General features: G+C 41.3%; 3 protein-coding genes across 5 annotated transcripts; 2 read left to right on the forward strand and 1 right to left on the reverse strand.

Annotated features, from left to right (window-relative positions):
* The first annotated feature begins 4,382 nt into the window (after positions 1 to 4,382).
* On the forward strand, positions 4,383 to 7,257 carry LOC141796720 (cytochrome b-c1 complex subunit Rieske, mitochondrial-like). The gene is made up of 2 exons (XM_074677972.1): positions 4,383 to 4,642; positions 6,582 to 7,257. Exons 1-2 carry the CDS (start codon positions 4,531 to 4,533, stop codon positions 7,190 to 7,192), a joined length of 723 nt encoding a protein of 240 aa, XP_074534073.1. The 5' UTR covers positions 4,383 to 4,530; the 3' UTR covers positions 7,193 to 7,257.
* Positions 7,258 to 7,383: 126 nt separating this feature from the next.
* LOC141796624 (protein C19orf12 homolog) lies at positions 7,384 to 12,097 on the reverse strand. Of its 3 annotated transcripts, XM_074677851.1 has the most exons (4): positions 11,944 to 12,097; positions 9,465 to 9,504; positions 8,949 to 9,123; positions 7,384 to 8,360 (listed from the first exon to the last, which is right to left on the reverse strand). In XM_074677851.1, the coding sequence occupies exons 3-4, from the start codon at positions 9,106 to 9,108 to the stop codon at positions 8,095 to 8,097; spliced, it is 426 nt and encodes a 141-aa protein (XP_074533952.1). In that variant the 5' UTR covers positions 9,109 to 9,123; positions 9,465 to 9,504; positions 11,944 to 12,097; the 3' UTR covers positions 7,384 to 8,094. The 3 variants fall into 3 exon arrangements, with proteins under 3 accessions (XP_074533952.1, XP_074533949.1, XP_074533951.1); XM_074677848.1 differs by lacking the exon at positions 9,465 to 9,504; XM_074677850.1 differs by lacking the exon at positions 9,465 to 9,504 and having other exon boundaries at positions 8,949 to 9,109; positions 11,944 to 12,096.
* Positions 12,098 to 13,710: 1,613 nt separating this feature from the next.
* uri1 (URI1 prefoldin like chaperone) lies at positions 13,711 to 25,114 on the forward strand. Its single transcript, XM_074678549.1, has 11 exons — positions 13,711 to 14,087; positions 15,801 to 15,835; positions 17,233 to 17,311; positions 17,586 to 17,721; positions 19,188 to 19,279; positions 19,360 to 19,423; positions 19,728 to 19,920; positions 20,001 to 20,241; positions 20,344 to 20,495; positions 23,994 to 24,234; positions 24,500 to 25,114. The coding sequence occupies exons 1-11, from the start codon at positions 14,016 to 14,018 to the stop codon at positions 24,686 to 24,688; spliced, it is 1,494 nt and encodes a 497-aa protein (XP_074534650.1). The 5' UTR covers positions 13,711 to 14,015; the 3' UTR covers positions 24,689 to 25,114.
* The last annotated feature ends 1,849 nt before the right edge of the window (positions 25,115 to 26,963 follow it).

The following is a 26,963-nucleotide window of genomic DNA, read 5'->3' on the forward strand; positions in this document are numbered from 1 at the left end:
TCCAAAGCAGACCCAGTATCAGCAAGCACATCAGCGTCCTCCACAGAGTGGATATTAATCCTGCGCTGGCTCTGCTCTCTATAATGTAAGAAATGAGCGTGGTTTACAGCATTTCCATGCCTTTTCTATACATTACATCATTTAATCATCCTGCACCCAAAATCTTACAACTGTAGTCATTGCATTTGCTGGTTGACTTTAGTATTGTTTATTTGCACAGATTATATGAAGACAAAAATAACTTTTAACACAGACAGTTGAGAATCCTTTCTATATCAATAAAAGTCCTACAATAAAAGGTTTAAAATTATTATAAAGAAAATGGAAAAAACAGGCCTTACTGAAATTGGTACTGAACCAAACTGATGTAAAATAAATGAAAAAAAAAAACAAAACAAAAAAAACAACAACCCTAAACCTACAGAATGAGAAAGAGAAAGAGGGGAAACAAAGAAAAAATAAATATATCACACCACTGAAATGGACTACAACTAACAGAATATAATTTTGTCATAACTGTCTCCTGAAAATAGGAAAATCATCCTGTTTTAGGACTCCACCTTTAGGAGTGAAGGGTCCCACATCATTCTGACTCCACTTTTTAACTTAAACAATCTTTCTATTCATTCATTCAGTCTCATTGTCAGCCCTACTGTTATATTGCAATACTAATAAAGACAGTTTGTCAAACTGCTGTCAGAGGTTTAATTAATATGTATATCACCATCTGTCACAGTCCCCCCTGGATCCCCTCCATCACTGGCCTCCCTTTATTTAGGTCGAGTGCCAGCTCCTCTGCTGGGGTCAGGTCCTGGCTTGGAGGGCCACCCCCTGTGCTGGTTTGATATGTCTTTTTTTCATGGCTAAAATCGTACAGAAATTCAATCTCAGCAGACAATAAATTTATCACTTCATTTGATAATTGCTCTTTGGGCTACGCATAAGTAACTTACCAGACTGCAGAATATTTTTATATTTGGTTTTCACCTGCTGCCAGGTTCTTTTCTGGCCAGACAGGTTCGTTCTTCATGACAGATGAGGGATGAAACATAAGAAAAATTGATTCAATAGATAACACGGACACAGAGTTGAAATTTTCTTTGAACTTAATTATACATCAAATAACCTGAGTAACATGCACTTCCATGGGCCACATTAAAGAAAAACACAAGTATTGATAAGTGGACTTGAAAAGTCATCAGCTCCACATCCTTTAACTATAATTATGACAGTGTGTGGAGTACAGTTTCTTAATTGTACATGTTCGCGCTACTTACGCATTAAGCCGGTCCGTTATTAACTGCCAGGCTTTTTCCCTCTCCTTTTTTACCACACTCATGTTGCCTTTCTTGTGGATTATATGTTTTACTTCTTCATATAGTTGAAAAAGTATTGTCTGTTCGTCCCGCGTGAAGAAAGATGCACGTCCTTGTTCTATTTTCAGTCTGTGATTCTGTGATTGATCTCGTGGTCTTCTTAAGAAGGCTGTGAACGCCCACTTATCCAAATGATCCACACCTGGCTTGACTAAGCCACGTCTTTTCATCCTGGCCTGCCAAACGTGCAACCAATTAATCAGAGAAAGCGCCGACTAGTCTTATTCAAGCCGCGCCTGCTCATTTATCCTGGATGTATTTATCCTACTTTTGTTCAATACCCCTCAGGGGGGTATTCCACAAAGCTGGCTAAAAAAGGCCGGGCTATCACCCGTAAGTGTGGCTTGAATAAGCGGCCACTTTAACCTTAGCTGCAACTCGTTCCACTAACGAGGCTCAGCTGATTTTCAGAGACACTTATTTAAGCCAGGCTGATCCAAGCTGCAGCTTAATGCGCGTCCGGAGTAGCAATTTTTTTTTTATGAGAGATGACAGTGATACAGTGCTTTACATTTAAACAAGGGAGAAGACACAAAGTTATCTCACCATTTGGAATCACCTTTACATTATCATCATGATCAGAATGGACCGCTGGTAAAAGGAAGGTATGTATATGGAAAATTGTGGCTGTTGTCACCTTTTATATCACAATACAATTTGTGCCTTTATTCTGTCATGTGTTGACTGTACTCTGAGGGTGACAGAGGAAATAAAATAAGATATTTTGAAGTAGTTACCACTGGTGGGATCGAACACATGCGGAAAGTAAAATAAAAAGTACTGCAAGACTGCGTCCTGCACAAAGCGGGGCCTCACGCCTCTTCTGACTTTTTGGGTTTTAAGCAGGGGGTGTCAGAAAAGTTACCAAAAGGTCTCAGTTTATGTTTTTGAACAAGAACATAATTCATTACAGTTCTAGATTAATTTAATGTGAGACATGCAGTTCACAAGGCTTATTTTAGAAGCCCGTCAGACCTTCTCTGAGATGCAGCTAAGATAAGCTTGACCGTAAGCCTGCCCGGGACCAGGCTTGTCACGCTTGCTAATTTACCATGCTTACCAAGCCACCCTCACCCGAAGCCTTGTTTGTGGAACCCAGCTCTCACTAAAGTTAGCGAGGCTAACCGAAATAAGCCAGGCTTTGAGCTAAGCCATCGTCGTGGAATACCCCCCTGGTTTGCCTCAGGCTGATCATTGCCTCGTGTGTGAGAAGACAGCAGCAAAAGTACGCTTCGATCGCTTTTATTCAAATGAAACTCGTTGTTGGTTGTAAATGCCATCCTTCCCTAAAATGTGTTAATTTGCTAAAAGACTTTAGAGGGAGAACAAGGTTCCAAGTTCATTGATGTTGGCCAGTTATGGATGCACCCCTTGGTAGGCGAAGTGAGCTGGGTCACAATATACTCAGGTGAAGGGACGCTGCAATATTTAAATATGTTGTAATATTTATGTAACTGGACGGTGCAATATATCTATGATGAGGCAGTGCAATATTGATGTTAGTTTATGTGTGATTAAGTGATGCATGTTTTAATATCCGTCAAACTTTGGATTGTATTATGTTCATCTTACGTGTCTTAGTTTCACTGTGCTATGGATGAAGAAATAAAGATTTTTAATAATAATAATAATAATAATGGTAATAATAATAAAATTATTATTTTTTTCATTATTTTAACTTTTTTATTACATATCATATATATGTGTGTGTGTGTGTGTGTGTGTGTGTGTGTGTGTGTGTGTGTGTATGTGTGCGTGTGTGTTTATGTATGTACTATGTACACCACTTGTGTTGATTTGGAATAAATGCAGGCAATGCATTGAAAGTCTGGTTCTCCATACCTGACAGAGAGACTTTTATTGTGAAGGGCATAGCACTGTCTGGCTTCAAAGCCCCGCCCATTGACAAAATGAAATATGAAGTGGAATTTTCATTTTTTTGTGTGAAAACGAAAAAACCCAAACTAAGTTCAACAAATTTGATTTGATGTTTTGGCACATAGTCATGAACCATACATTTTAAATAACCATACAACAGCCGTAAATTTTTTCATACAATAAAAAAGTTTTGAAATAAGAAATAATGGTGGTGGACACCATAACACTAATAATGGTTAAACATGCCCCCTCATTTTAATTTCTTTATTTTGTTTGTTTATTTATATAATAATTTCTTTTAGATTAGTACAGGGGTCGCAGCTTGTGGCTCCGGAGCCACAAGTGGCTTTTTGGCCTTCTTGTAGTGGCTTCCTCTGGCCTTGACAAAGAAAATCATGAAGATAAATAAAATGTATTTCTTTACCTAAGTGTCAATTATTATTTTTTTGTTTATTTTGTTCCACAGTTATCTTAGAGTTCAACCTTTTTGTCATCAGATTTAAAATAGTTTGAATAATTTGTCAACTAAAATTTGCATATATGTGGCAAAAAAAAAGCATACAACTAAAAATGTAAACTTTAAAAGGCATTTTCAGAACAAGCACAAAGCATTTTCTGAAAAGTACCAAATTGAAGAGGAACGAAAGTGATCAGTTCAGAAACGGTTATAGAAAATTGAGATCAAAGTCGCATCTTACAGCCCTGACTTTTGTCACAAATATTCCTAAGTTTACTTTTTACTAAGCTGCCAAGCAGCCACTGTTTTTTTTTAAAAATATTTATTTAAGTGGGCCTCTTTTTTTTATTCATTTTAAATAAATATGGAAAGGAGTGAAATAGGCCTAGATATTTTTTTTTTATGTGGAATTCATTTCAAAGTAGGCCAACATACTGCACTTCTGTTTTGGGTTTTCTTTTATTGCATGTTATAACATGTAAAAATAGACAAAGAATAAAACTTATGAAACTTAAAAGCTATTTGTGTCCAGACCACATTTCTTTGGTGAAAAGAGGGGGTAAATGGCTCTTTTGATATTAAACGTTGCAGACCCCCTGGAGCAGTACAGGCTGTATGTTCACACTCCAAACAGTGGGTGGCGGATATGCACCAATTCGTTGATTGTCATTAAACCCCGAGGAAGAACAGGAACCTTGTAGCGGCGAAGTGGGTTTCTGGCTACACCGAATTGGCAGTAGCACACAGACGATTAAGAAACGACGCAAGGTCGTCAGCTGTGCAGCGAGGGGAGGTTTTTTTTTCACATTTTGGGCAAATATGATGTCCATAACAGCTCGATCTGGGGCCCTGGCCCCGTACTTACAGGCTTCCAAACACACGGTTCGTTGCCGACTGTCCGCTGGAGCCACAGAGCTGACCCCTGCTGCGGGTAAGACCCAGAACCAAACATGATCTACAAATCCACTGCTGCTGGTCTGAGCCAAAGTTTACCAGTTATCAATTACATAGTCATATCTAAGAGACACGTTTGTATAGTATTAGTAAATGTGAATGCTGTGTAACTTTGACTTTGTTGTCCTCTTCTCAAAAGTCACGTCAGTGATTTAGTACTGAGTCGTCGGAGCTAGCAGCGGATCGCTGGGGTTTTATAACAGAACCTTACCCGACGGGGGGGAGCATTGACATTACTGTTTGGCCATATTTACTTTTAGACAGTCTCCGACTTCATCGGTATCTATGTGATACCAAATCTAATGCGTGACCTTTTGGGAAATCTAGCCGTAAACAATCATCAAATTGTGGTATGTAACCGTGGACAAAAGGGTTTTTGCTTGCGTACCATCTGAGGCGAAAGCATGTGTGTCAAGCTTAGTACGCGATATGTTTTTTTCTCTATAGATACATTTAGTGATGACTGAAATCCAGGTTACTTGACACCCATTACAGAGCTTCAAACAACGATTATTCTCTGGATTCATCGTGTGGGCTGAAAAGAACAAGACTAGTGTTGATGTATTTTACTATTCGCCCAAAGTCTTGAAATTCAGTCATATGAGGGCTCGAGGACCTGAACCAGTTCCCTGAACACTTCACACTCTACAATGCTGAGGGGCTGGCAGTCCTTCAGGATGAAGTTTAAAACAGCCTCATCAAGCATCTGCTTTCTGGAGGCTTGATGGTTAAAAAAGAAGTCAAAAATTAATAATAATAATGCAGAAAATAATATAAATAGTAAACTAAGAGTCCCTTTGAAATTGAATTCAGATAGATCAAGTGGAAACTCTGAGAGGAACAGGATGAAACAAGGATGTTAAAACAAATACCTTATTTTCCGTCATGACATCAAAATGGTCCCACACGGCGGAAACCTTTCTTTTTGACGGAGGCTGTGCCATAATTAGTGACGGATTTTACGATGATCACGTCAGATCGGATCAGACATTTATTTGGCTGACACATCTCGTTGACAGACAGTTTGGCGCGTAAGTTTCACTTCGAAACAGTTCCAGTATCGATCACGTGACCTTCTTAAAGTGATACGCGCACCGACATGGGTTTTGCTCTATGAGCTCGACGCATGCGCCAACGCATCGGTGTTGCCGGACCCATCACTGCTCTCTGGTATTTCCTCTGTTGCTGGGTTAGCACAGCTAGCTTGTCCATCTTATTGGAGATAGATCTTACGTTCCCAATAACGATGGATGGAAGGACAGGTCGATGTCATCACTTCTTAGCTCACACTTGAGAACCAGTAAGTCGTTGTCACCTCGTCCTTCTCACCTTGTGGGAAATCATTAGGCCTTGCACCTGTTAGCCTTGACACGCTACAGCTGATTTTACATGTAAACACTGCAGCCATGGTTACATGTAGGATCTCCAGACAAACACATTAGCCAAAATAGTAAAAATATCACTCAGACATAACCAGTTTGGTGTCGGTGGCCAACAAGTGAACCATACAAAGTAATGATCCACTCCAAATACAAAGATGACGAAAAAGAGATTTAGAAAAATTCCAAGGAACGAACAAGGAAGAGAGAGCTGCTGCAACAGGCGGCCACAACCAACAGGGCAACGCCTAGCAACAACATAACAAAAGATGATTAAAAAACAGTCGTTCATTTAATTAAAACAGCAAATTTTCTCAATGAGAAACCCATGTATGCAGGAAAGAATTTTTTTTTTTCATTAGATAATACAATCATGGCATGCACAGGACGGGCTCATCACAGTGATAAGATGTAAATCTTTCTCCACAGGGAAGCAAATGGTACCTCACAGAATCATTAATTCAGATATTCTAGGGTAAATCAATTTGACCTCTTCTGTTTCTGTCTCTTAAACTGAAACCCATCTCTAATTTTCAGCTCATGGAGGAATCCGCCTCGCCCACACAGACATCAAGATCCCTGACTTTTCTGACTACCGCCGCCCCGAGGTCCTTGACCCTAACAAGTCCTCCCAGGACAGCAGTGAGGCTAGAAGAGCGTTCTCTTACCTGGTCACAGGAGCCACCACCATGGTTGGCGTCTATGCAGCCAAGACAGTGGTCACCCAGTTTGTGTCCTCTATGAGCGCATCAGCTGATGTCCTGGCGTTGTCCAAGATTGAGATCAAGCTCGGTGACATCCCCGAAGGCAAGAACATGACCTTCAAGTGGAGAGGGAAGCCCTTGTTTGTGCGCCACCGCACAGACAAGGAAATCGCTGCAGAGGCGGCGGTGAATCTCGCCGAGCTCCGTGACCCCCAGCACGACAAGGATAGAGTGATCAACCCCAGCTGGGTCATTGTCCTGGGCGTGTGCACCCATCTGGGTTGTGTACCCATCGCCAACGCTGGAGACTTTGGAGGCTACTACTGCCCCTGCCATGGCTCTCACTACGACGCCTCTGGTAGAATAAGAAAGGGACCTGCTCCACTTAACCTGGAGGTGCCCTTCTACGAGTTTCCTGATGAGGAGACGGTGGTGGTGGGATAAACACTGCGCTCTCTCAGCTCCTACCTGTATAACGTGGTTTTCAGAGGCTCTCTGTTGGCGATGGGGATGTGTAATTACTAATAAAGTTATATTTCAAACTCTAGGACAGAGATATTTTATTTGTTTGTTACCAAATGCATGTTGATGCTTCCATTTTCTGCTAGTTTTTTAAAATCAAAAATGTAGTCTCATGGGAGATATCACAGAAAACTTCAACATAAAGTATTAGGCTGATGAAACAAAAATATTTAAGGCTAAAGAGTGCAAATAAAGAAAGAGTTAAAAATGCCACAACAGTGCAGAAATATGCAAAACTCATGCACAGCGACAACTTTAATAGAAGGTAAACATTTAAACACATATTTTCTGTTGCCTGTGATGAGTTATATACATTTCATAAATCCAAATCTGAACCAAGAAGGCCTGCAGCTTCTTAAAATCCATCCAGAGAGACTCTGACAGTTTTACCTCCAACAGTGCAGATGATCCTGAGGAATAAGATTTACTTTGTAAAATACGAACCTGTCTTAATGAAATCCCTCACAGAAATAAAGGTGATTCTCAGTGAGAGCATCCTGTATCCAGCAGATGATAGGATGTTTCGAGACAGCTGGCTCTGGTTCAGTGCATAATCCCTATAAATTCAAATAATGACAACTCTACCTCATCGTCAGAAAACCTTTAAAGCCACACATGATAGCCAGCGCCACTAAAAAAAAACCTCTCTAAAATACATTTTAATTTATATGTGCACTTCACACAATAAAGCCAGTTTTAAAGCTGTGGCCATTCATATCCATGGAGACAGAGAATGCACTGGCCATTGAGTGTTTGCCAATTTACATGTTGCTTTTTACATCAGTAAAGAGTCTCTCCAGCTCACATAGTCCTGAGGCAGGCCATTAATCCACGTAGTGCACATTTGCCTGCAGCTCCTTGGTGATGTACCCAAGCAGGGTGGCCGTGAGCTGCTGCTTTAAGACGTCGTTTCCCATCACCAGAGCGGTGAGCTGAGCTAAATCTGTCCACTGAATGTCTCCAAGGATGACCATGAGATTGCTGTAGAGCTTCTGCTGCTGCTCAGGACTGAGCTCCATGATGATCTGAGGCAGAGGTTTGAACTGTCCACTGGTCAGCCAGCAGCCCAGCAGACCTCCAACAGCACCACCTGCAGGGAGACACAATCTGGTTCAGAGGGTTTAAACTAAGAGGTAACCCTCAGTCTGAAAGAATGAAACATGCAGACATTCCACTTCCACTTCAGGCTGGCCGCATAACACCAGAAACCAAATACGCATCCATTCAAAAAAGCAGATCTTCACAGCAGAAACAAACATGTTACAGCCATGCAAAAGCACAACAGGTCAGAGTACCTCATTTCATCAGAACACACTGTATGAAGGGAGAATCTTTTTTGTAACTTGCTTTTTTAGAAGCTATTAAACTTACAAGTTTTGCTCATATGAGGCCATGGCTAACTTGACTGACAGGTACCCTGTAACTGTCTTCAAAAAGGCTGAAGGCTCACCTCTTTACCTCATCTTTACTCTTGACAAAGCTAAGCTGAGTTAGCGTTTCCACTATGGCCCCTGACGATGACAAACTTCATCACTCTGTATCAGAGACAAACAGGTGCCAACTCACCCAGACTACATCTATAATTTATACAAAACTCGCCACAACAACATCCCTCACCGTCATGTGTGACAAAAAACACAAACACACACCAGGAAAAAGGTTTTGTTTCTCTACTCACCAACTGCAATACCCAGAGGACCCCCAACCAGCCCCCCAGCAAAGGCCAGTCCCCCAGCTGCTGCTGCGCCCTTCCCTGAACCTTTCACTGTAGTCTGGATCTGCTGATCGGCTGACAACTCACAACACAGCTTCATGACATCATCAACGCGATGACACATACTGAAGATGAGAGTCTGATGTTAGAAAACACACAGCGAGACATTCAAACATCAAACAACTGCACAACTGCATTAAAAGAAAATAATTTCTGGTCAAAATTAACAAACATGTACCCAAACTGAGGACTTTTACACTCCAATGTGAACTCACTTTGAAATATTAAAGACATTATCCTTGCACATAACTTTAGAAGCATTTCTTTAGATATCTATGTATCTGGAACAACTGTCTTACAGTTTATCAGATATCACCTATCCTGGTATTAGTTATTGTGGGCCATGCATAGTGTGAGTGTGTATTCACGAAACATCAGAACAGCTTGACACAAGAGACATTTAACCTGTGAGACATCTACCTCCACTGCCGACCAACCGGTGCCTTCTCATTCTTCATACCTAGGAATGACAGCAGCAGTGTGGATAAGTCTAACAAAATCCTCGCTGTTAACTTAAGGTGTTAAAAACAAGGAACTGTCAAAAAAATTACTGATTAAAATCCCCAAAAGGTAGTTTTTCTTCAATAGCTCCCATGTTATTTGACCTAGTTTCCTGAAAATGATCTTAAAAAATAGCAGTGTCTCGGAACAATAAGACACTCTTTTTTTATCTCTAATTTGTCCTTTAAAATTTTTTTGGACAGATTTCAAGCCGAATTGTGACTCCTTTTTATTTTTCAATAGCTCACATGTCATGTAACCAATTATCCAGGAACTGCTCTTGAATGGTACCATCACGCTGGAACAATAAAACACACCTTGTTTTATCTCCAATTTGTACTATAAAAAATGTATGGTTAACTTAAAAGCCAAATTTAAACTCTTTTCTTCAATAGCTCCAATTGTCACATGACCAATTATCGTAAAAATGAACTTGATCAAAAGGAACACAGCTTCCCATCTCCAATTTGTCCACCAAAAGATGTATGGATAGATTTTAATCATAGGCTGTATAAAACATGGATGTAGCCTCTGCGACATCACCTGTCTGTTCTAGATACCGTTAAATGACGCCAACCCCTGGATGCAGCCACATTTGATATAACGCTGGCTGTGAGGTTCCTGTTGATCAACTACAGGGCGCCCATTAGTCACATGGCCTGAGCTGTGTCTCTGATTGGACAATCAAACAATCCTAATAACTCTTAAACTGCTGAGTTAGAAAAGTTAGGGTGTGTACATGACTTCCAGTCTCTTTGCATCCAGCCTCAAGCGGATTCTTGATGAACAGCAACTGTTAACACTTGAAAAGCAAAGGCTTCATTTTTAGTAATCTAATGTTGCCACTTGATTTTGAGCCATATTTTAACCTTTTTTAATAGCCCCCATACCATATGACCGGTTACCCTTAAATTGATCTTGAATAACAACCTCACCTTGAAACTATAAGACACACCACTTTTTATCTCCAATTTGTACTCTTAGGAATGTACGGTTGAATTAAGAGCCAAATTTCAAATCTTTTCTTCAGTAGCTTCTATGTCATGAGACCAATTATCCTGGAATTGATCTTGTAAAATAGCAGTGTCTCAAAACAATAAGACATCTCTTTTTATCTCTGAAAAGAATGCATGTTTGAGTTGAAGGCCTTATTTGAACTCTTTGTTTCCGATAGTTTCCATCTCATGTGATCAATTATCTTGAAAATGATCTTGACAAGATCAAGAAGACACACAGCTTTCCATCTCCAATTTGCCCACCAAAACATTAATGGAAAGATTTTAAACCAAATTTGGACTCTTTTCTTTGATACCTTCCATCACATGTGACCAATAGTCCTAAAACTGAACCTAAACAATAACAACAGCTTTGAACAATAAGACACATCTCAGGACAAATTACAGATAAAAAGTGGTGTGTCCTATTTGTCTGTTGTGTAGATATTTTTCTAGATCAATTACAGAATAGATGATAATGTGACATGTGAGCTATTCATAAAAAGAGTCAAAATTTGGCTCTTAATCTATCCATTAGTTTTTTTGGAGTACAAAATAGAGAAAAAAGTGGTGTGTCTTAATGTTCCAAGACACTGCCATTTTTCAAGATCAGTTCCAGTGTAGTTGGCCACATTACATGGAAGGTATTGAAGAAAAGAGTTTGCATTTGGATTTCAATTCAACCATTAAACTTTCTGGAGTACAAATTGTAGATATATGTAATCTATAGATGTAATCTATCCAAAAAAATGAGGACAAATTGGGGATAAAAAGGGTGTGTCCCATTGCTCCAAGACACTTTTATAATTTCAGATTGATTTCAGAATTACTGGTCAAATGACATGGGAGCTATTGAAGAAAACTGACTTTTTTTTATAACAAAGTTAATAAAGTTCTATTCTATTCTATTTTGGGGGGTTTTAATTGGAAATTTATCGACGGCCCCTTGTTTTCAACACCTAAAGTTGATAGCGAGGGTTATGGGTAGACTCCGCCGCACTGCCCCTGCCATTCCTGGGTATGAGGGAGAATGGGAGAGGGAGAGGAGTGAGAATTTTGGCTGATCGGCAGTGAATGTCCGTCGATTATCCAACGTAAATCCAACCTTACTGCGATATGATACACGCAGACGGGTGTCAGCGTTGTTCATCGTTATACAGTAAAAACAAAACAAAACACTAATGCACAGAATATTGATATCACAACAGCTTAAGAAAATATAGGTAGGTCCTTTTTATATCATATATTTACAATTATGTTTATGATATAAACCTAAACTGTAGGATAATAGCTCTGATTGTACCGGTGAGCGTCACTCAGCGTCAGGTTGACGTTAACATTGACATACATTTAGCTTTTATAATGAAAAGTCGTCACAATCACAATAAGTACCACCCACATACCTTAATGAGATAGATATAATATCCTCGTTAATACCTCACTAGGGTTACTTTTAGGTATCAACCCCGTTCTGCTCCATACGGCTACCTATACGTTTAAAGCGTGCACTGTCACGGCTAGTAACACAAAGCATTGTGGGACCGAGAATGGTGCCACGTTCAGGGGAATTGGACAAATTGCATTCTGTTTGGTCAGAAAATCACCCCCACCTTTTTTCCGACATAAGCCAGGCCCTAAAGAGGTCATGATTGAATACAATCTATTTTCTCTGTTATATTTGGTTAAGGAGCTGAATTCAGTAGTTTTTCGAAATGTCTGCTTTTTTTCTTCTCAAGAAAGCTTGTTTTCCTTGTTTACCAATAAAGTCTACAGTCTACAGGTTTTGGGAAGATTGTAAAATCTGTTTACAACATGTTAAAAAGAAGGAACATGTTTAGTTTGAATCAATTTATTAATGTGAAAACAGGGGATGGGAGAGGAAATGTTACAAACACCAACACAACCTACTGAACTTTCCATAACTGTGGGTGTCTGCTTCAAACACCACAAAAATAATCTGTCCGCTGTGGATTTGACAGACCTGAAGGAGTGACGGCGTTCTATCAACAAGGTGAATTAATGTCTTAACCAGAAGAGGGAACTTGGCATTAGTTCTGTGACTCCCTAGGCAAGGTACAGTTCCTTTCCCCCATGTAAATGAAAATAAAATGAAAGCAAACACATGTGGTGTGTAGGGTTTGTCACTGAATTTCAGGTGGTGCGGTTAAGAAAGAAAACCAGTTTTATTTGTCCCTGCTTCCGTAGTTTACACTCATTATTTCCCAGACTGTTCGTGAAGGCAACAAAAACAGCCCACGGGCTGGTGACAAGAAGGGGGCCGGGTTGGGACCAACATGGGTGGATTATATTAATAACCTGAACCCATACTTGATTTTATAAGTGCCCTGACATAACACAGCTATAACTGCATGAGTATAAAAATCCGTGCAGCACCGTTCCGTGCATAAATGAGTTGAAATCTACGATGTTTGCGGCTGCAGAGTCATGGCGCTAACAGCTTCTGTTTAACAGAGCTCCGGAAACGTGCCTTCCTCAGCGTGTCCCCGTGTATGTCCATACAGACCACAGCTTGCCATAGAGTGCCAACTTATTTACATTTGTGTAACCAACATTTACCCAGAGTACATCGGGAGGAGATCAGGAGAACAGCCGCGTTAAGCTTGCTTCAAAACGGCTGACAGATAGGAAGTACAATGTTCTCTTTCAAAATAAAGGAACTTACTTTTGAGTTCTACTTTTGATTTCGCAGATGGTAGGCTCTCAGCTCTATCACTTGCACGGCGGGACGGATTCGGATAGGATAAGGATCACAGATTCGGTCTAGCTCTGCCCCTGAATCTACCCGCAACCCGCATGGACTCATGGTATGCTGTCATGCTGAATGTAAAATTTCTTACAAAATTATTTTCATTGCACTGGTGATTCAGGACTCAAAACATCTATTGTGGAAATACACACACACACACACACACACACACACACACACACACACACACACACACACACACACACACACACACACACACATACAGCCAACCCATACATACCCATGTGCACACACACACACACACACACACACACACACACACACACACACACACACACACACACACACACACACACACACACACACACACACACACACACACACACTTTGAGGTCTTTTACTTTTAAGTGTTCGACAGGAAGTCACAATGGTATTGCCGTGTCTTGACGTATGTTGATTTACGTCGCAGCGAGAGTAGGGAGGAATATCGTCAGATCTTTGGAATATTTGAAAACGCATGCATGTTTTTGGGGGTGACGCAGCGGTCTTGAAATGAGAGTGTGAAATGTTATCAGCCCAGAGATTGAGGATAACTTCAACAGCCTTTTTGATGACAACGAGCAGAACGGCTCTGAGGAAAAGCTTCTGCTGCATTTATAAACACTTCTTTAGGACTCACAACAATCCCTGAGCTTTCTTTGGGGGTCACTAAACGCAGCATTTCCCTGTTGTGCACGCGGGTTGGTAATGGCTGGGAAAGGTAAAATGAACTCAAAGCTGAATGGTGGAGTTGTCAGGCTCCGAGAGGAACACGAGAAGGTAAATCCATGGGTGACACCATACATTGCACTGGCGTGTTACTAACGTTGACCGTTAGCCGAACCACAAGCAGGTACTGGCCTCACGGCGGACAACCAACGGCTCTGTGCCACGAGTGTCCGGTTCAAGTCCCGCTTCCTTTGAAGACAGACGTCTGAACACCGATCATACTAACCTACGTGTCACAGTCATCAGCTGTGGACCAATGTTTGTACCATGTCCTCTTTCTAGAAGCTTCCTCTTCGCAGCAGCTCTTATGTCCGTCCCTGTTGAGTAGCCCAGATATTTTCGGGGGGTGTGTGTTTACTTTTGTTTCTTTGCACGGCTGTGATTCTACCACTGCATTTAATTTCTAATATTCAGAGTAACAGTCCACTTTAACCGCATTTCAACCAGTCAGTTCGTCCACAGTTGGGAAAGTGGCCTTTTAATGTTGGGGGAGAGGGGACTCGTGCAACTGCATTTCTGAATCCCGGAGTTTCTTTGGACCTGACCTGACACGTTTTGCACATTGAACCAATACCTGTCTACAAATCAAACAAACCGCTTAATATAAACGTAATATAGTATTTAGTTCACTCAACTCGTTTAATAAGAGTCTGAGCTTGTTTACATGCACGGATATGCAGAGCTAAGTAAGCAAACAGGTGAAACACTCGAGAGATTATTTTATGAACGTCAGCCTGCCTCTGAGGTCTTTCTTTCTTTCTTTCTTTCTTTTATTCTTTCTTTCTTTCTTTCTTTCTTTCTTTCTTTCTTTCTTTCTTTCTTTCTTTCTTCTGTTGAGGTTTTGTTTAGTACCTGACCTCCTCAAGCAGCATGCATTCAGTGCTGTTTGATGTCGGGGTCAAAGCCCAGCATGACCTGTGTAGAGTATGATTTCAGTCAAATAACAGGTTTACTTGTAGTTTTAGTTTCAGTAAGTTGCGCTGTGCAATACGTTACTTTTGTATCATGTAAACACACTGACTGAGAGATGGTCTCTACATAAGCCTTAAAGTTCATATGAGAAACTTCCTGTTTGAATGTTGTGTGGCAAGTCCTGTCAAAATTTGTACTAAGATCTGTGATTTGTCAATTATTTTATTTAAACACGAGTGGGTTTTTTTTTTTTTTTTTTGACATAATGACTCCACAACCTCGTGAAGTGTCTTCTGTGTGCCGAGTGGGTCTAACTGAGCATGCTCAGTGAGAGAGTCATAACAGAAGCATGCTCCATGATTAGGACATGAATTTTATGGTATGCGACCCCGGACAATCTGTCCATGCGGACAGCATGAGCTACATGATGAATGTTTAGAACACATCATGTGTCCTTATGATTTCATGTCAAGGTTATTCTAATATCACTCACAATGTGTTGTGTGTTGGATGTTTGTCTGAAGTTGGTTTAAACAAATTGTATGTAGCTCCATGTACAGCTGTCCCACTATGCATCACTGCCATCTGGATGCCGTATTCTCAGCTGTGTTTGTCTTCCTCTTCTGCTTCCTCGATCCTGTTTGGTGCTTTGTTCTGATTCTGAGAGTTTGAGCTGTCGTTTACTTTGACTCAAGATTCATTATCAATGCCCTTGCTTAACAGAATTTCCAGTTCTTGGATCTGGTTCTATTTATTGCTAACATTTAACCAAAATGTTTAGGCTTTTAGATCATACGAGACTTTTTCAAGGTTTCATCCTGATTCACTTTGACATGAATTGTCTTAAAACAGGTGGTGAGAGACTGTGAGCATCGGATCCAGCACTGGTAAGTATTAAGGCAGTCATATGTGTCTTTAACTGTTGCATAGTGAATGCGTTGATGCTTTTGATGACACACTAAAATGTATGTTGTCACAAAAAGTTGGTCAAAAGATGGTCCAATATGTTTACACTTTAGCTCAGGAATGTATAAACTTGGAAGTAGTGGTCATTCAGAAGCTCATATGTAGAAGTTTATAAAAATGTCCGGGGTCCGTTAAAAGTACAATCGCAAGCTTCAAAAAATGTATGTTTGGCTTAAGTTGTACCTGATTTTGGGCATCCTCATTAGTGCATAAAACGAATTTAAAGATAATTAAATTATATCTCATTCATGTGCAGAGCTTTGCTTAAACCATATGCAAGGGAACCAATAGCATTCATTCACCGTTAATGTCTGACCTGATCAAAGGCCTTAACTGTTTTCATTTAACACATTAAAAAATGTTTGTATAATTTAATTCTGAAAATAACACAGCAGCCAAATTCAAATCACTGCATTATTAACAGACATGACTGTAGAGGGGATCACTGCATTACTGAACAGGTTTGACTCTGTGGAGTAGATCAGAGCATTAATATAAAAAAACATGACCCTGTAGATGAGATCACTGCATTAATAAAAACAGACATGACTCTGTAGTGGAGATCACTGCATTTAAAAAGAAACCAGACATGACTCTGTAGTGGAGATCACTGCATTAATAAAAACAGACATGACACTGTAGAGGAGATCACTGCATTAATAAAAACAGACATGACTCTGTAGAGGAGATCACTGCATTTAAAACTAACTGTATTGGAAATTTAAAGTCTGATTTCTTTATTTTTTTTGCCTGACATCAAGTTTTAGCTCTCTCTTGAAAAGTAATTTCTTCCTTTTCAATTAGTTATTCCCCAAAGTAAACCACATGGATATGATAACTAAGACTGGCATGTTATGCTTTCCACATGATTTATTTTTCTTATAATTTTGGAATTCCAATTCGATTTAAAGTGTGATTCTTCGAAATACATAGATTTTTGCAATTTTGAGCTTTTTTTTCTCCACCAGATCATGTGCAAAAGCTAAATGAGGATGATTTCCGAGGATGATTTCCACAGACAATATCAGGAGCCACATTTAAAAAAAAAATGCACATCACATGTGAGTCAGTTTAAAAAAAATTGCTTGAAAAAAAAAGGTAACTTTTTCAAACCCAGCTTATAAATGAAAACCAAAATCAAGGATTTAATTTTTGGAAACAAAAGAAAAGATTTTGAACAAAAAATTGTGATTTAAAGCTTTAAAATCCCAATACTTAAACAAATCAATTTTCTTCTTCCACCCCGATAGTTTCAGTGGTTCCAGATGAAAGCAAATGAAAAGGGCTGTGGCGCTAACATTCATTCGTGCCCCTACAGGAAGAAGTTGTCTGATGACTATGAGGCCTTGAACGAGCAGCTGCAGATGCTGCCTGACCAGCTGTATTATGACATCATGGTGAGTGTAATCCATGTCGGGCATGTCATGTAACTAACTGTTTTCTTTAGTCCTTCAGTCAATCAATCAGTCAATCTGTCTATCTGTCTTTATTTATGCAGCGCCAAATCATTACAAATGATATCTCGGGACACTTTTCAAAACCCTGAACAAGTCTACTCCAGTTAACGTTAATAAAACAGTACGCAGAAACTGTCCCTCTTTGGTTTCATAATTCCTGTCTTTAAAAGTTTGATTCTGCTTTTCTCCCATCCTCTGTGCTGATAACAAACAGGTGCCATTCGGCCCTTTGGCCTTCATGCCTGGGAAGCTTGTGCACACAAACGAGGTCACAGCGTTGCTCGGGGACAACTGGTTTGCCAAGTGCTCCACCAAGCAGGCTCAGAAACTTGTTGAGCACAGAATGCAATGTGAGTCTGATTTTTATTCTTCATACTAAATTATGGAGCACATTTGAGTTTAATATGATACAGCATAGTTTGTGCTTTTCTTGATTTCACATCTGCATGTTACGCAAGCATTTTCATGTATCATCCCTCTGTCCTTCCTATCCTGTGATCCCATGGCTCCTCAGAGTCTGAACCTTCTTAAAACTCAGGTTGTATTTTTAATGCAGCCTGTTTGTGTCACTTCCAGCAAGCAAAGCCCCCATTTTAAAGCTACTTTAGCCTATCTTTCATCATCAGTCCTGCTTATTGGAGCTAAAGTCCTACTTATAAGGACAATTCACTATTACTAAGAATAGGGTTGTGAAGCAGCCTCTTCCTTGACGACCAATCAAGGAAAACATCACCAGAAGACGATGGTGAATGAGGTCCAGTGTTTATAATTTGATTCTCTCCTCATCATCCAGCAGAGGGTGCTGGTGCTGCATGAAGGAAACTCTCTGATCATTGGAGAATTACTGAGCTTCCCTTTTTCTCCTCACCATGGAGAGCTTAAGCTGTTTGTAAAATAAAGTTGTGTTTGTGCTGTTGCTGGTGATACAGGTAAAGTGTGAAGCTCCAGTTTTAATGACATATCCATCTTTAATTTGTTTAAATGTGCCAGGGAGATTTCAGAACTTCCAGTGGTATGTCAGGAACATCATCACTGTCTCTGTTTAAGAACTTAAAGCAGTAATGATGGCTGCCATGCCTGTATTAATTGTCAAACATGCTGTGTGTGTGCATGCGGGCGCGCACGCGTAGTCGTTCCTCGCCTGTGTTTGCTCCACTGCTCATTCTGGGGCTGAAACTCTCATATGAAGTCAAATGGGCCCGAGTAACGATCTCTGTTGTGAATATTATTAGACTGTTAAGTGAAGCAGAAATATGCTGCCACAGCCCATCCACAGCCGTCTGTACCCCTCCTCTCTGACACACACACACACACACACACACACACACACACACACACACACACACACACACACACACACACACACACACACACACACACACTCTGACCCTGCCCACCCTGCTATTACAGAGCTAAGTGCTGTAATACAAACACAGCTAGCTGAGATGTGTCAGACAGCGTGGAGTTGTCAGGCCTTCTGTGTTTGACCTTTCTTCACTTCCAGTTGATGCACTGACTGGAGGGGCTTCACATCGCCATGGAAACAGGGGCCCTATGCTGCTATTAGCAAAAGGGCTTAATTGTTGTCAAGATTTAATGATCCGAAGTAGTATTCAGGGCAGAAGATATTATGAACTGTTTGTGTCATCATTTTTCAAATTTTTCCCCCCAACTTGTTCTGGAGTTTAACCCCTGAGCGTCTGCCTGCTGCTCTTCCTCTAAATGTTTGCTCTTTAAAGCTTGACATTAGCCACTTTTTACATGTTGTTTCTCTCTCACTGAACATTTTGATGCTAATGCGCCTGATTTTCTGCAGATGTGAGGAGGGAAATGGACAATCTGGCAAAGATGATGAAGAACGTTGAAGCCAGAGTTGGCTTTGTAAAGGATTTTGAAAAAATCTCAAATGTAAGTGGATGTCTACGAGTGGTTTCTCTGACGAGATGTTGTGCAGTATATTAACCAGGTACTGGCTCTGCTTATTTTAGAGTGAAGGGGACTATGTTGACATCACAGAGGAGGACAGAAACAATGATTCAGCCCCCACCAAAGGTAACCTGTCATAATCTTTGCAAGAGCAAACCTTGGTCCTGCTTGAATCCTCATCAGAACAAGGAGGTGACAGTATCTAAAGACGGATCTTCACCAAAAATGAAACCAAAACACCACTGTTAGGAGCACTTTCATACTGCTCACATTAAGCTCCAGGTCGTATATCATTATGATAAAGACTAACCATGTTGGCAAATATTTATTAGATCTCTGGCTTCACTTTTAGCCAGCTGTTACTTCATTCTTCTTTATTTCAAAGTCTGTGCTCTAATGTAACTCCTCTCCATTCCATCCTTGTTAACAGGAAAGCACAGAATAGCTCACAAACCAAACTCCATGCCCAAGTATGAAGTGGTGTTGGACCTGAAGGAAGAAGAGGAGGAGGAAGAAAAAGGCAGGGATGAAGGGAACAGGAAAGGCATCCTGAACGAGGAGGAGTTGTGGGCTCGGTTGGATGAGCTAGAGGAGCTGGAGAAGCTTCAAGACGAGCAGGACAGGTAAAGGATAAAATATTGAGGGTCTGTTTTCAGAGGGACTAATGTGTAAACTTTTCTGACCTCAGAAATCCCCCCCCCAGGTTATCAGATCACACAGACATGAACGGGGAGGACACATCGTCCCTCTCCTCTGAAGAGGAGAAGGAAGGAGAGGCTGCTCTCCCTATCAACAGGCTGAGTCTGAAGCCGAGCTGGACATCTGGGCATCTCAACAAAGCCCCGGCCAATGTGGAGAGGAGGGAGAAAGATGAGGATGAGGATGAAGGCGACAGCAGCTGTCTTCCAACCATTTTTTTCTCTCACACTGTCGAGCCCAAGAAGGTCAGAACTGTAAAATACTTTAAGTGTGTTATAGATTTATGGTTGGTTATTAACCTGTGTGTTAAAGTAGCTGTTTGATGGTTTACCATTCTTAAACATCAGGTGAGGATCAACACAGGGAAAAACACAACTCTGAAGTTCAGCGAAAGGAAAGAACAGAAAGAGCACTCCAAGAGGAAAAAAAAAAATGGACACAACAACGGACACTCTCATCATGAGCAGCACAAAATCACAACACCGGCTGACATCTACAGGTAAACACCACAACACCTACTGACATCTCCAGGTAAACACCACAACACCTACTGACATCTTCAGGAAAACACCACAACACCTACTGACATCTACAGGAAAACACCACAACACCTACTGACATCTACAGGTAAACACCACAACACCTACTGACATCTTCAGGAAAACACCACAACACCTACTAACATCTTCAGGAAAACACCACAACACCTACTGACATCTTCAGGAAAACACCACAACACCTACTGACATCTTCAGGAAAACACCACAACACCTACTGACATCTTCAGGAAAACACCACAACACCTACTGACATCTTCAGGAAAACACCACAACACCTACTGACATCTTCAGGAAAACACCACAACACCTACTGACATCTTCAGGTTAACACCACAACACCTACTGACATCTTCAGGAAAACACCACAACACCTACTGACATCTACAGGAAAACACCACAACACCTACTGACATCTACAGGAAAACACCACAACACCTACTGACATCTACAGGTAAACACTACAACACCTACTAACATCTACAGGTAAACACCACAACACCTACTGACATCTTCAGGTAAACACCGTAATAAGTAAATAATACAGGTAAACAAAATAAACCTACTGACATCTACAGGGGTCCACTTCACCAAGCAGGTTTACTGAAAACTCAGAGTCTATGAACTCTGAAATAAGGGAAACTCTGGGTTTTTGGTTTCAGAAAGGGAGGTTAATCAAACCATGAAAAGAGGGTAAACCTAAGCCTGTTTCACAAAGAGGTGTAACTAAAACTCTGTGTCTGTTACTCTGGCAACTGAGTCTCTGGATCTAACCTGGTTGGGAGCAGTTTTTTTTTAATGAATTTCAAGTTTTTCTCTGTCTTCGCCCTCTTTTAGAGTCACACTCCATTTCATTTCCTCATTCATTCAATTAGCAGCAAGTTTGAGTAGATTTATTTCGCCATCTGTCATTAAAAAAATCATTTAAAAAATCAGAGTCTGTAGTTCATCAGGCACAGTGCACGCTACCGACCTTTTTCACTGACATCCTCTTGTCAACAACCCTGTGGATGAAGGTGTAGCATTACTGCTCAGAGAAGTCAGGAGTTGATCATCAGACTGGGCATAGGTGCACTTCAGACAGTTACCTTATTGAGCGGCACCGTATCACATCTCAGTCAATCATTTACATACACAACTTAATCCATCCTTACATTTGCAACATTACTGCTCGCAGCCATGTGCTCACTTCCCAGCAGATGTTGTGTGTTGCATTGCGTTTCTGTGCAAACAGAAGTTTTTTTGTATAGTATCGGAAATGCTGAGCATTTAAGTAAGGCAACTGTAAGCAGAGCGGGCAGAAACGTGTGCCTCACCATGAAACGTCTTTTACCAGTCTTTGTGGCTTTCCTCTTCTTTCTGTTAGCTTATTAGAAATCTGTGTTCGTTTAAAAAGGCTTAGTTATTTAACAAAACATGATATTGATGAAAAAAACTTTTATGTGTGTGAAAACAGCCTTATTTTTAAAATAAAAAACACTACACAGTCAAACAATCACTCAATATCTACTCTAAAATGTAAAGTATGTTAAAAATGAGGTACCCCCATGAAATCATGCTGAGATTTTACCTGCTTGAACAATGCTTCATATTTCTTTATTAGCTGCTGCCAAGTGTGCTTCAGCTCCATAATATTGCTTCTAAATTAAATAAATTAAACTAATTACTATGCACCTATTAATAAGTTTAAGTTATTTAATTCAAACAGATTGTCCCAGTTATGTTATTGGGATTGAAAAGGACTACATTTATACTTGCACACTGACCCGAGCAGGAATGTTCTCCCATGCTGTCTCGTCTCTCTTGCAGCTGCAACTGGGTTGCTGTTTTATTTTTTTCACAAAACATGCTCGGACTCTTCATTTGAGCATATTAAAATTTCTAGTTGAATTGGGGTGAAAAACACCCTTCTCCTCTCTGTTGCCATGGCGTATCATCGAATCTGGGCTCCATTGATGATGGCTTTTTATGGTTGGGCTGCACATGCTTAACTCCAGGTAAAACTACTCCAAGTTGATTAAACTACCTCAAATCAGCTGTTCTGAAACCGAAAACTCAGAGTTTTCTATCTCAAAGTGGATCAACTCACAGTTCAGAATAAGACTCAGAGTTTATTGAAACTGCTTTGCGAAACAGACCCCTGGGCCCTGTTCTACGAAGCAAGTTCAGCCTAGCAAGATAGCCTTGGAGCTACCTCGCTGAACTGAGCGCGGTAGCCGGCGGTCTCGCTACACGGTTTGACAACGCTGGTTATCAACCTCATAAGTGGATCCAGCTAGGCAATGAGCGCATGCACACATATAAGGCGGGGCCCGCTGCATCTGACCAATCACGAAAAATGGAGCAGTCAGAGCAGACCAGAGAGAGAAGGACCGCATAATTCACACAGGAGGAGCAGGAGGTGATCGTGAGGAAGTATGACGAGCTGAAACATGTAATTAACGTTAAAAGCAACACCGTCGCTGCTGCTAAAGCACGGAAGGAGTGCTGGCAGAAAATTGCTGACAGTCTAAATGCGTAAGTGTGGAGCAAAAACAATCTTTTGTGCCATTATCATCCTAAAAATAGCACTGTTCACCATGACCTTTTACTGTAACATGCACCATACCTAATTTATTTCTTACATGAATTTATTCATTTGTTCATTCCTATCGTGTTTACATTTTTTGTGTGATATGTAGCCCACATGACCCCTACATGAATTCCTATCACAATTTTAATACAAGCAATAAAATATTGTTATGGAACAGAGGTGTTGACATTGAAGATCTTATTACAGCAATGAGAGTTCTACATTCCCTTTAACTACCTGTAGAAAGTGTCATGTACTACCAACCCCTCCCTGGAAAAACGGTAACTTTCATAAAGGTGGTCATCCGAAAAAGAGAGTGGGTCGGTGCGGTCCCTGAAAACTCTCGCGCCCCGGAGTGCTCCTCGGACAATGCGAGCTCCGATGTCCACGGGATCCTCTGAGAACGGACAAGCCATTTTTTCATGAGGGCTCATTGGTCAATGGGCGGGGTTTTTATAGTCTGCGAGTTCAATCTGGAACTTAACCTGCCCCGGAGCAGGTCAGCCGTTCAGCGTGTGTTGCCATGGAGACTCGCCTCGCTGAGGAGTGATCCCGTGTCGTAGAACAGGGAATCCGGAACCTATCCTCAAAGCTACCTCGCTAGGCAGTAATCCTGCTTCGTAGAACAGGGCCCAGGTAAACACCACAACACCTACTGACATCTACAGGTAAACACCACAACCCCTACTGGTAAATTAAGGGATTACCTCACCACAACAGAACCCTCTTAGCGTCACTGTTGATCTGCTTTGGTCAGATTTCTGTGGAGTTTGTTGATTGATATTTGAGTGTAAGTGTTTAGAGCTCTGCTGGTGAAGTTAAAAAAAAGAAACCTAGCTCAGTGTCAGTTGTCTGTTTTGTCACTCAGGCTGTTTGTAGATGTGAAAAATGGTGAGCCCATCCCCAGGAAGTCCATCCTCAAGTCTCGCAGCAGAGAGAACAGTGTGTGCAGTGACACAAGCGAGAGCAGTGCTGCAGACTTCGAGGAGCGCCGCATGATTGGACGCAGCTTCAGCCATGATGAGGCGATGCACAGTGACACCAGTGACGGTATCACAGAGGAGGACAGCCCCACGGCGGTCCCACTGCACCCTGCCACCAGGTTTGAGGTAAACCACAGTGCTGTCCCTCAATCCTTTTCGCTGTAATCTCAGTCTCAGTCACAGTTTTAACACTTGCACTGCCTGGTTGAGCAGCTCAGGCTCAGCTCCAGCTGAAAAATCAAATAGTTGGCTTTTAGCATTGTTGGTTCATCAGTTAAAACACAGTCGCGTTTTTTAGAGAAGGGAAGGTTGACTCGCCTTTGACCCTTGACCTTTATGAACTGATCAGCCATGGATCATCAGTTTAATTTCAGATCTCTCTCTTCTTTAGGCTTTTTCAGGTACGGTGGTAGAAAAGGACCCAATGCCATCAAGTGTCCCTCACCTGACCATCGTTCCTCCAGCTCTGCCCACTATCCTAGAGAGGAAACAAGAGGAGGTGACGCCTGATGTTGCTCCGCCTGAGCAAGCCCCTAAGAGGGTTTCCAAGTTCAAAGCTGCCCGGCTGCAGCAGAAGTGACTGAACAAACATCCACTTCACATTTTTTAAAGCCTTTCAGTTTCCTTTGGTTTCTTGAAGCATCCTCATCTTCTCCTTCAGTCTTCCATTAGCTTCAACACTGACTCTGTGTGCACACTGATTTCCCTCTGTCCTGCACTCATCTGCTAGCAGCTTTTTCTGCAGCTGTCCATCACTCTCTGAGGCCTGTCATGCTGATTACCTGTCTGTCAGATATTTACCTGTCTCCTGCTCCTGTCTAGTCCTCCCCGTGCCAGTGTAGGTCAGTGCGTAGACTCTGCCTGTTAGGACAAGTTGCCTTCTTTTGTGTTTGATCATTAAACAGAACTATTTGAGCCGCCTGATGAATGTATGTGATCTTCTGTGACCAGCTTTATGTAAAGACAGACACATAAGCTTAATGAAAATACATGCAAAATAAAAACTTTTGACTACAATCTATCGTCTTCTTCCTTTTTCTTTCGTTTTCTCTTGTGTTCTTCACGTTGATGTGCTAAAGCAGAAAAATGTGAGTGTGAGGATGTGAGCGACTCCTAAAAGAACCAGACTGATAGTCCGACATCTGGGCCACAGTGTCTCATACACTGCAGCTCCTGTGGGGTGTTCCTGGCCTGCAGGAGGAAGTACCTACCAGAGGAGGTTCCAAAGGGGAACCAGGTGAATCATGGACACTCCGGTCCAGCAGAGGAGCTGCTGGCGCTTAGTGCTGAAACTGTTCTTGCTGGTTCTGACAGAAAGGGGTCTGAGGAGTCTTAGGCTGCTTTCACACCTGGTAGTCCGGTGAAGTGGTTTGATTGGCCCTCAAAGTTGCAACAATGTTGCAATTCTCAACTAGTTTGGTTCACATTCACACCAGTGTTTTTGCAAACAGACCAACCACTATAGATGATATGTATCCCCCCTCATGTGGCAGCGCTGTTCACAAAATACAGTGTCTTTGGGTGATGTAGGTGAAAGATCCCAGAAAAACAATGGGCAGATGTTCCTTATGGATGTACCGATGGACTGTGGGCTTCTGCTAGTTTTTCTTGCATTATTTTACCATAATTGCTTTGTGCAGCAGGTACAGATTTGGCTCTTGTTCCAACATGAAATGCGCATTCTATAACTATAACTATACACATTTGTTTTCGGCACGGAGAAGACACTAAGCAAGACAACACCGCAGAAAATGGGCTAAGCTCGTAAGCCTCAGCCAACTTCTTTGTCGTAGGCATTTTCGGAAATCTCTCTGGTAAGAATCTATTTTACTTATCGTGTGGAATTAAGTGAACATTTGTAAATGCCTACTTACTACAACTGAACATTGAAAAAACATCAATAATTCACAAGAGTACCAGATAGTAAGCATTTTTTGTTGTAGAGTCCTATCGAAAAAACATTCAAAATGGCACACCTATTTTGTCACAGTACCTACATATATACATATCCATGTTCACTACACCACAGGTTTTTATACTACTCTTAATTGTTGTCACTACACCATAATACCTATACATCTCATAGCAGTGAATTAATCGTTTTTATGCTTTTCAGGAGTGTGTGGACCTACCAAAGGCCTGGCAACTGGTGGCAGTATGTCAGTCACAGCTGGACAGATGTTGAGTGGAGTGCAAACTTCAGAATACGAAGATCTACTTTCAACAATCTATGCAACATGCTTCGCCCCTGGTTGATCCGTCAAAACACCAAATACAGGCAGGCTGTGCCAGTTGAAGCGAGAGCTGGATAGGTCAATTTCACATCTGATTGGTGAAGGACTTTCCACTTGTTGCCTCATCACTCAACAGGTAGCGACTGCTATAAACGTTGTCCTGAAACCAAAGTACACTCGGCTTCCCACTACACCAGAAATGAGAGTTCAGTCAGACAACTCACGTTTGAATTGTTTATTTAGCAGCAAATATATTTTATGTTTGGCGTCCAGGCTCCGGCCTCATCACCCCTCACAATAAATTTACATAGTGACATTGAGGAGTGATCAGCAAAACATACTGAACATAATCCCCCCCCCCGGAGCCTGCAGGTGGTTGCTGGGGTGGTGGTGGGGGCAAAGAAACATGCAGCATTACAAACGCAGGGCAGCCAAGGCATTGACAGGCAGAGAGGGATGGGAGACTCCCGGTTTAAATAGACCGCCCAATTGAGAGAGTGTGATTGCAAGACGGTTATGACGTGTGAGACACGTGGTATGTGCATCGCAGTGCTGCTCGAGTTGACTGCCTGAACTAGCTCGCGGGCTCGCCCCATTTCAGTCAGACAACTCACGTTTGAA

Source organism: Halichoeres trimaculatus, unplaced genomic scaffold (genome assembly GCF_033239565.1).
Source record: "Halichoeres trimaculatus isolate MK-OKI-2021-1 unplaced genomic scaffold, fHalTri1.1 fHalTri1_scaffold_10, whole genome shotgun sequence".
Taxonomy (NCBI): Eukaryota; Metazoa; Chordata; class Actinopteri; order Labriformes; family Labridae; genus Halichoeres; species Halichoeres trimaculatus.